This window comes from Leptopilina heterotoma, unplaced genomic scaffold, assembly GCF_015476425.1.
Source record: "Leptopilina heterotoma isolate Lh14 unplaced genomic scaffold, ASM1547642v1 Lhet_325, whole genome shotgun sequence".
NCBI classification, from domain to species: Eukaryota; Metazoa; Arthropoda; class Insecta; order Hymenoptera; family Figitidae; genus Leptopilina; species Leptopilina heterotoma.
The window spans coordinates 914,665-923,805 of NW_025111019.1; the positions used below are offsets into that span (position 1 = coordinate 914,665).

At 28.5% G+C, this 9,141-nt stretch overlaps 1 protein-coding gene across 1 annotated transcript; it reads left to right on the forward strand.

Annotated features, from left to right (window-relative positions):
* The first annotated feature begins 1,533 nt into the window (after window positions 1-1,533).
* On the forward strand, window positions 1,534-9,083 carry LOC122504866 (NPC intracellular cholesterol transporter 1 homolog 1b-like). Its single transcript, XM_043616178.1, has 23 exons — window positions 1,534-1,994; window positions 2,506-2,720; window positions 2,936-3,066; window positions 3,154-3,280; window positions 3,399-3,585; window positions 3,736-3,846; window positions 3,922-4,139; window positions 4,308-4,406; window positions 4,498-4,694; window positions 4,806-5,006; window positions 5,125-5,326; window positions 5,444-5,560; window positions 5,711-5,885; window positions 5,987-6,114; window positions 6,292-6,549; window positions 6,926-7,089; window positions 7,199-7,314; window positions 7,426-7,571; window positions 7,659-7,855; window positions 8,131-8,362; window positions 8,537-8,650; window positions 8,740-8,902; window positions 8,986-9,083. Exons 1-23 carry the CDS (start codon window positions 1,784-1,786, stop codon window positions 9,048-9,050), a joined length of 3,774 nt encoding a protein of 1,257 aa, XP_043472113.1. The 5' UTR covers window positions 1,534-1,783; the 3' UTR covers window positions 9,051-9,083.
* Window positions 9,084-9,141: the final 58 nt, after the last annotated feature.

A 9,141-nucleotide genomic window follows, 5' to 3' on the forward strand; every position in this document is an offset into this window, starting at 1 on the left:
ATAATTGAAATTTGGTAAAATCACTAAAAAATAATTGAAATTTTAGAAAATCTTTTAAAATAATTGAAAGCTGATAAAATCTTTAAAAAATAATTGAAATTTGGTAAATCTTTGAAAAATAATCAAATTGAAATTTGGTAAAATCAGTGCAAAATAATTAAAATTTTACAAAATTTATGAAAAATAATTGAAATTTGATAAAATATTTGAAATTTGGTAAAATCTTTGTCAAAATTGAAATTCATTAAAATCTTTGGAAATTGATTGAAATTTGATAAAATCTCTTTAAAATAATTGAGTTTTTAAAAATTACATAAAAAATCAAATTTTTGAAGAATTTTAATTATAATTGAAAAAAAACTATTTAATTTTTTTAAAGAATTTTAATTATAATTTCAAAAGTTAGAATGAAAAAATTCTGAGAATTGGCACTGTTTTCAAAAATATTTTAATATAATATTATAATATTATATATATAAATATATATGTATAATATTATATATATTTTATAAAAATTTAATAATACAGTTAAGCTGAATTGCTAAAAATTTTTGCAGCTCATGTCGAATATATGATGCAATACAGTTGCGGGATATAAATATATTTGCTGAGACCAATGTACTTGATACTATTAATCATTATTTTTATTTACTAATTTTTATATTAATTTTATTTACTAATTTTAACATTTGTTTATAAATATTCATACTTGCTTTATTTGTAAATTTTTATATCTGATATTAATCTTCAAAAAAAAAAAAAATTTGTAAATTAAAATTACTTTTTTTTAATAGAAAAATAATTTTCAACTTCTTGTTTTTCTTTTAAGTTTGTAAAGATTTTTTTAGATTAAAAAGCAATTAATCGTTACCAGGTGTGTTTGATAGTACACGTGTATTGGAATCTGATACGGACTTCTTTTTTTTATTTCCAATAATCAATTTCTTTTTTCGACCTATGACAAATATATGAAAAATTTTTTATCTTATTTCAACAATGTATAACAAATCAGTAATAACAAAATAAGAAAAAATATTTTTATTCTTATTTTTTAACTAATTAATAATTATACAAAATATTAGTAAATAGAAAATTTCTTTAGTTAATTAGTTAATTAATTCTGAATTTCTTAATTTTTAAAAAAATATTTTTTATTTCAAAAATTAAATTTCTAACAAAACACCATTTTCTTGGAATTATTATTCTCTTTTGATTTAATACACATTTTATATCTTTTAATACAACTTGAGTTTAATGATTAAAATCATATCTCGAAGAGATTACTGCAGTCCATTCAGATTCCCGCACCTGGTTTTTGATAAAAAAAAAAGAAAAAAAAATTGATACACGTTCGATAAGAATTATTGATGAAATTTTTTTCAGTCTACGCTTGGTGACGTTAATGTATTCTTTTATTTTTTTTACATGAAAAAAATATTTTTTAACACAAATATTTAAAAAATTCAATACTGATTTGTGTTAATTTTTCCAAAGTTCCTAACATCGATTATTATTAATAAACTGAAAAAGTAAATAAAATTATAGAAACAAAATTTTGATATCTAATTCACCTTAAAATATTTCATCTAAATTTTTGTAAATTCGGAAGAAAGTAAATTATATGTTTTAATAAATTCGGAAAGAAAATAAATGAAAATATTTTGAAAAATTAATTGAAAAAAATGTAAAAATTTTTCCTTTTGTAATTGTGTGATTATAATAAGTGTCTATATGTGAAAGAGTTGAAAAAACTATCAAAAAAAAAAAAAAAAATTTCGAAAAAATGAATATTATCTACTGCTGTATTATTTTAAGTGTAGTTTGTTTTGTGCCAATTATCAGCGAAAACTATCATTGCGTTTGGCATGGAGAATGTTCGAGATTAATAGATCATCCTTGCGCGACAAATAAATCGGCTGTTGTTCTCGAAGACAAACTTAACGCAAAAGCAATATTAAAAAAACGATGTCCTCATTTTTTTGAAAATGGAACAGGTAAATAATTATTTTCTTAGATATAAATAATAAATAAATATACAATTTATTTATATAAACAAACCTTTAATATAGTATAGATGATTATTATTGTTGATGCAGAGTCAATATATTGTCAGTTCTTTTTGCATTTCGTCAAAGAACTGATCAATATTTTATAATATGTCTTTTCAAGTTTTCAAGAATAACCTTTATAACACTGTTCATAGCACTATTCATGTATATAATATATTTAACAATTAACTGAGTAAACTGATTAACTGACTGTTCGAAGCGTCGACTGACTTCGCGTTCACTCGCGTCACACAGGGTTGGGTAGTAGAAGCAACAATGTATTGTACTCTTAAGCAACTTCTGCAATAAACCTTAAGGGGTAGTTCACAAACCAATTCTAATCGTAAATCACGAGGATGAGATAAAATGAGATAGAAAAGAACAAAACATTCCTATTCTTTTCTATTTCACGTTTTGCTTTCCTTTCGCCTTTGCAATAATTTTCTTTTCCAAACAGAAACACCGAAAGTTTGTTGTGATGCCAATCAAGTGATTAAATTAGACAATGGATTGAAACAAGTTGAAGCAGTTTTTGGTAGATGCACAACATGTAAAAGAAATCTTTTTAAATACTTTTGTGAATTTACATGCGCCTCGGATCAAAGTCGATTTATGAAAGTCACCAAATTTATCGAAGATGATTTAAAATTGCCAAGTGTTTTGGAGACTGAAGTAATTATAAAAAAAAAAAATTATTAGGAGCTGTTCACAAATATTGTTTAGCGTTAGCAAACCTAAGGCTGTATTCACATGCTTAACGCAACTTTTCGCGGTTTCCTTGTCGCACGCACTCATCGCCTAAGGCAAAGCTAATGCCAAACAAACAGCCCTTAATTAAAAGTTCTTTAACACGAAATGTAAAATTCATTAGTTAAAAATATTTTAAGATGTATATCTCGGAGGAATTTACAAACGCTACTTATGAATCGTGTAAGGGAACAATCGTACCAACTACCGGAAGATTGGCAATGGATTTAGGATGCGGGAAATATACTTCTATCGATTGTACTCCAAAACGGTGAATATCTGCGTTAATTTAACGCTCTACGAAGAATTGCACTTCTAATTTCGGGAATTGTTTTATTAATTTGTATTTTTTTCTCAGGTGGTTTAATTTTTTCGGTACTACTCCAGACGATGGTGGTTTTTCTCCAGTGCACTTGATATTTATTTACAATGAAACAGAGAAACAATTGTATCATGCAACAAAGCGGTGTAACGAATCATATGACGTGAGAAACGTTTATTTGGTTAAAATAATTATTTTGTATCAGTTAAATATTTTTTTCATAATTTACAGTCGTGCTTAAGATACTTACGATTAACTAATGATTTGAATTTTGTTGAAAGGAATTCTCGGAACCTTGCAGTTGTATCGACTGTCCAAGTACCTGTCCGCCAATGGAAATAACTGCTGAAAATTCACCATTTCTTATTATTGGCTTAAATGGCTATGGAATTATTGGTTGCATCATTATTCTCTACATGACACTAATGATTGTATTTTTATCATACATGTGGACAAGGCACACGTCCAGTAAGTATTTTTCATGAAAATAAATACATGTAATGCACAAAATTGGTTCGCGATACCTTTTCTCCGTTGGCCTTATAAACTCGTAAACTATTAAAATTCTTTCTACTTTTTTTAAGAGTTAGAAAATTAATACTTATTTTCCATTCACAGAATTGGAAATGAAACCAAATGATAATTTCGAAAGGTTACAAAATTGCAAGACAAAGGCAAAAATGCACGTTTATGGAGTTCTGCAAACATTTTTCATTGTCTGGGGAAAATGTAATTTACAATTTCTTTCAATAAGGAAAATTCGAAAATGATTCCTTGCATAAAATTGAAAATTTTTCTTTCTAGATTGTGCACAATATCCGACAGTGATTCTCTGCCTTTGTTCCTATGTAATTATGGGTCTGAGCTATGGAGCACTGAATCTCAAAATCACAGTGAATCCCATTGAAATATGGGCCTCGCCAAACAGTCGTTCGCGAATCGAGAAAGATTATTTTGACCGAACATTTAAACCGTTCTACAGAACTGAACAAATTTACATTAGAGCGAAGGGTCTCGATCCTGTGAGTATCAATTTTTTTTAATAATGTCACGTGTTCGTAACTTGTATTGAAATTACATATACCTATATGGTAAATTAGTGACCAGCATTTATTTTGACGAAGCTTTTTATCAAATTGACTTTTTATTTAATCCTTTTAAATGAAAATTTGCAAACCTACTTTTCACAGGTTTTCAATGAAATGCCCGATGGTGTTAAGAAATATGGACCAGTTTTTAATCAACAATTTCTAGAAGCTGTTTATGATTTACAGAAGAACATTTTAGAGGTTTTTATTTTTAAGCTGTAAACCTAGAAATATATTTTTATGCGCCTCGAATTAATTAATTAAATTTAATTATTTATACAAATTTTCGTAGCTTGGCCAAGAGACCGATGAGGGATTGGAAAAAATTTGTTACGCCCCAACTCAAAATGAATTCACCGGACCAGTGAAAATTGAAAATTGTGTGGTTCAAAGTATTTGGGGATACTTTCAAAATAATATAACGGATTTTCATAAGAAGAACAATGAAACGAAGAACTACTATTTGAATCAGCTGGAGCTATGTCTACCGTGAGTATAAGAATTTATTTTCAAAAAAAAAGGCTTACATAATTTATGGAAGGCCCCAAAGTTGTTATTACTTTTTATCCTAAAGTTTCTGTATTAAATTGAAATTTTCAGAAATCCGTTCAATCCAGTTTGCCTCGGTACCTATAAGGGACCAATATTTCCGGCAATTTCGCTCGGTGGTTTTTTAAAGAAGGAAACGTACAATTATGATGTTTCGAGTTATAGAAATGCGACTGGATTGGTTTTAACATTTATGGTTAGAAATACAGTGAATGATGAGGAACTGAAGCCAATTGTCAAATGGGAACAAAAGTATTTAAATTTAATATTTATAAGATTTTATTCTTTAATTTTTCTTCTTTTTCTTCTTCTTGGAAATTTTTAATTTTCCGCTATTTTTTGTTGGAGCCTAATTTAATTGCAATTTCAGATTTATTGATTTTATGAAAAAATGGAATGAAGAGGATCGACCGGAATTTATGGATGTTGCGTTCAGTGTTGAGAAATCAATTGAAGATGAACTTGATAGGGTATCGAAGGCGGAGATTTTTACCATTGCCATTAGTTACGCTCTTATGTTTATTTATATTGCGTTTGCTTTGGGAAAATTTGAGAGTGTTAGCAAATGTTTTGTAAGTAAAATTTATAATTTATAAATTAACAACAAAAATACATCTTTTAATATAATTTATAAAGATTATATTTATGAATTTGTTTATTGAAATAATTTCTTATTTTCCCCTTTCCAGGTGACGAGTAAAGTTATTTTAAGTATCGGAGGGATTTTGATAGTTTTAGCCTCAGTGACTTGTTCGTTGGGCGTTTTTGGTTACTTTGGAATTCCAACGACTTTATTGACAATTGAGGTGGGTATGGTTAATAATTTTTATTCCTAAAAGTTAACAATGGACGCTCCACGCTTTTCTCGATCCTAAACATAACCTAAAATTTTTTTACCGAAGAGCGTCGCATATAGCAATAATAATTTATTTAAATATTTTTCTACTTACAAAAAGGTGGTTCCATTTTTGGTCCTGGCTGTTGGTGTGGACAATATTTTCATTTTGGTGCAAACATTCGAGAGGCATCCCCGATTTTCTTCAGTTCCGGAACACATGAGCCGAATTTTAGGAATTGTCGGACCGTCCATGCTCCTAACGAGTGCTTCCGAGTGTTGCTGTTTTCTGATTGGTAAAGCACTTGAATAATTTTATTTATTTAAATATTCTTTTTTTAGACGCACCTGATTGGTTCGCTAAATAAAAAAATTTAATAATTTTTTTTTCTTCCAGGCGCTTTGTCATCAATGCCGGCTGTCAAAACATTCGCAATGTACGCGTCCCTGGCGATTTTTATTAATTTCTGTCTGCAAATAACGGCCTTCGTTTGTTTATTGACACTTGACACGAATCGATCAGAGGCAAGTTTTTAACTTTTCCCCTCCATTTAGTTTTTTTTATCTTTAGGCCTAAGCATAACTGTTTCGCGAATCTATTGTGCGTTAGCCTTAAAGGCTCAATCATAATGAATTTAATTTTGTCACAGTTGGCAACTTGCCTTTCGGTTTTGTTCATAAAGTGATAACTTCATGTTGCAGAATAACCGTCTCGACATTTTCTGTTGCATTACGACGACTAACACTTCAACGGAATCAAACGGTCAGAATGGACTCATTAAAAGATTTTTCAAAAATCTCTACGTGCCGTTTTTGATGCGAAAACCGACAAGAATATTGGTCATGTTATTTTTCCTATTGGCGGTCGCATTAAGTGTTGCGGTCGCTCCAAATTTGTCTATTGGTTTGGATAAGAAACACTCGATGCCCGACGATTCTTATGTTCTCAAATTCTTCGAGGTAGAAAAAAAAGATAAATCTTATTGTTTTCTTTGCTAGAAACAGTTTGTTTGTCATTTCATTTTATACAATTTTATGTCAAAATCAATTTTTTTAAAACACGCAATGAAGAAAAGACGCAGCGAATTATTTAAAGGTTATGTTTGCTCATTTTACCTTAAAGGTGCATTCACATCTCTGTCGGTAGTTTTAAAGGTCTTTCTACAACACTTTGGAAATTGAAATTTTGTTTCTACCGCCAGAGGTGTGAATGCAGCCTAAGAGTTGAAGGGTAATCCCCGTTATATAATAAAAAAAAGAGATAGAAAAATTTTAAGTTCTTACTCAATGTAATAGAAAAATTGAAGAAAAGTAACGAAAAAACTTCTTTCTTCAGTTTATGGAGGAATTTTTGTCAATGGGACCACCAGTTTACTTTGTAGTCACGAGGGGATTGAATTATAGTTTAGAGAGAGTGCAGAACGCAATTTGCGGAAGTCAAGGTTGCCATACTGATTCCTTATTCTCGCAAATTCACTCCGCCACCAAACAACCATCAATGTGAGAAGTATAAAATAATTAAAGTCGTACTTCTTTTTTTCAAATTTAAATTTGATTCTTAATAAATTGTAAAATTTATTTAAATTAAATAAAAAAAATTTCTTTTCAGATCATATTTAACAAATTCAGTTTCCTCTTGGATTGACGATTACTTCGATTGGACAACAGTTGAGGGATGTTGTAAATATTTTGAGGGCAATCATTCCTACTGTCCACACACGAATAGTACATTTTTTTCAATATTTTTCAAATAAATAAATAATAATTATTTTTATTTTAACCTATAAAAAAATTATTAATTTTATTAATTTTTCTTCTGTACTTTTCTTCATCTAGACTACTGTCAAGACTGTAAGGTTCCAACATCGAAGAAACGTAAAACACGACCGGATCAGAAAAATTTTCGGAAATATATGAAAGCTTTCTTAACTGATATTCCGGATGATGAATGCGCAAAAGGTGGTCGTGCTGCTTATTTAGATGTGAGTAGAAAATTTTTTTTTTTTAAATTGAAATTATTATTTTTGTTAATATTTTAAATTATAATTTAATTTTTCTGATTTTTAAAGGCTATTAATTATAATATTGATAAATATGGAAAGATGGATGTTGGCGATTCGTATTTTATGAGTTATCACGTTCCATTGGTGAAGGATTCCGATTGGTATGAATCGATAAAGGCCTCGAGAAGAGTCGCCGATAATATAACAATGATGATTAACGAAGGGAAAATTAGTAATGAAACAGTATCTGTGTTTCCTTACAGGTAATTTTTTTTTAATTTCAATAGTAAAAATTAAATTCATATTAATTTAAAATAATATAAAAATGTGTCACGTACTGAAGAAAGGTACCAAAGAAAAAAAATTGAGGTTATGTTTTTAATTTTTTGAGGAAAAATACAGAAAAAGAATCAAGTCTTCATTAAATTATTCAATGAAATTTGATTTTGAAATTCAAATAATTTTTAACCAAAATTTCAAATTTTTGTAGAAAAAATTCAAAAAGAAGAAATTACTAATTATGTTCTTATTTCTTCAGTGTTTTTTACGTATTTTACGAGCAATATCTGACGATATGGTGGGAGACGCAAAGTTTTCTGGCATTAGCGGTGGGAGTGATTTTTATCGTCACGTTCATTTTCACTGGCTTCTCTTTCTTCTCTGCATTTATTGTCGTATTAAATGTCACAATGATAATTATCAATTTAATGGGACTTATGTATTGGTGGAATATTTCCCTGAATGCCGTGTCGCTCGTTAATCTCGTCATGGTAATTTTTATTTTCTATTTTCGATTATTATTTATAATGAAAAAAAAAACAATTTAGTAAAATGTGATGCGCTTTGAAGAAAGAAGAAACGAACAATTTTTAGGTTACGTTCGTAATTTTTTGCTAAACACTCAATTGATTTTCCATTTAAAGGAAGAAATTAATTTTTTTTAGGCTGCCGGCATTTCGGTGGAGTTTTGCAGTCACATTGTTCATTCCTACCTAACCTCAAAATTCGAAACGAAAGAAGGAAAGACAAGTGATGCATTAACCCAAATGGGAAGTTCTGTAAGTTACTTTCAATTTCTATTCTCTTTTTGATTTTTATTAATTAAATTCTGTAATAAATTCTATTTTTGTTTTTTCTTCACTTGTAGGTACTTTCAGGTATTACTTTAACAAAATTTGTCGGAATTATCGTTTTGGCTTTCGCGAAATCAAGAATTTTTCAAATCTATTATTTTCGTATGTACTTGGGAATTGTTTTAATTGGCGCAGCTCATGGTTTAATATTCCTTCCCGTCTTATTAACATTTATCGGTAAGTTTGTCTTCTTTTTAATACAAATAATTTTAGTTTTCAAAAAAAAAATTAAAAGAAAACCCAATTTTCTTTTATTTTAGGTCCATTGTCAAATATTTACTTATCGGAATCATCGTCTCCAAGTTGGAAAAATGTAAGATTGTAATTGTCATGCAAATAAATGTAATATTTTTAGAAATTTTTCTCTTGTTCACTCAAAATCCTCGAAATTTTTTTTTTAATTTAAAATTTTTTTT

Coding starts and splice junctions, on each gene's coding strand:
- LOC122504866 (XM_043616178.1), top strand. CDS start 1,784: ATGAATATTATCTACTGCTGTATTATTTTAAGTGTAGTTTGTTTTGTG. Junction 2,721..2,935: donor CAAGTGTTTTGGAGACTGAA/GTAATTATAAAA, acceptor AAATATTTTAAG/ATGTATATCTCGGAGGAATT. Junction 4,140..4,307: donor GAGCGAAGGGTCTCGATCCT/GTGAGTATCAAT, acceptor TACTTTTCACAG/GTTTTCAATGAAATGCCCGA.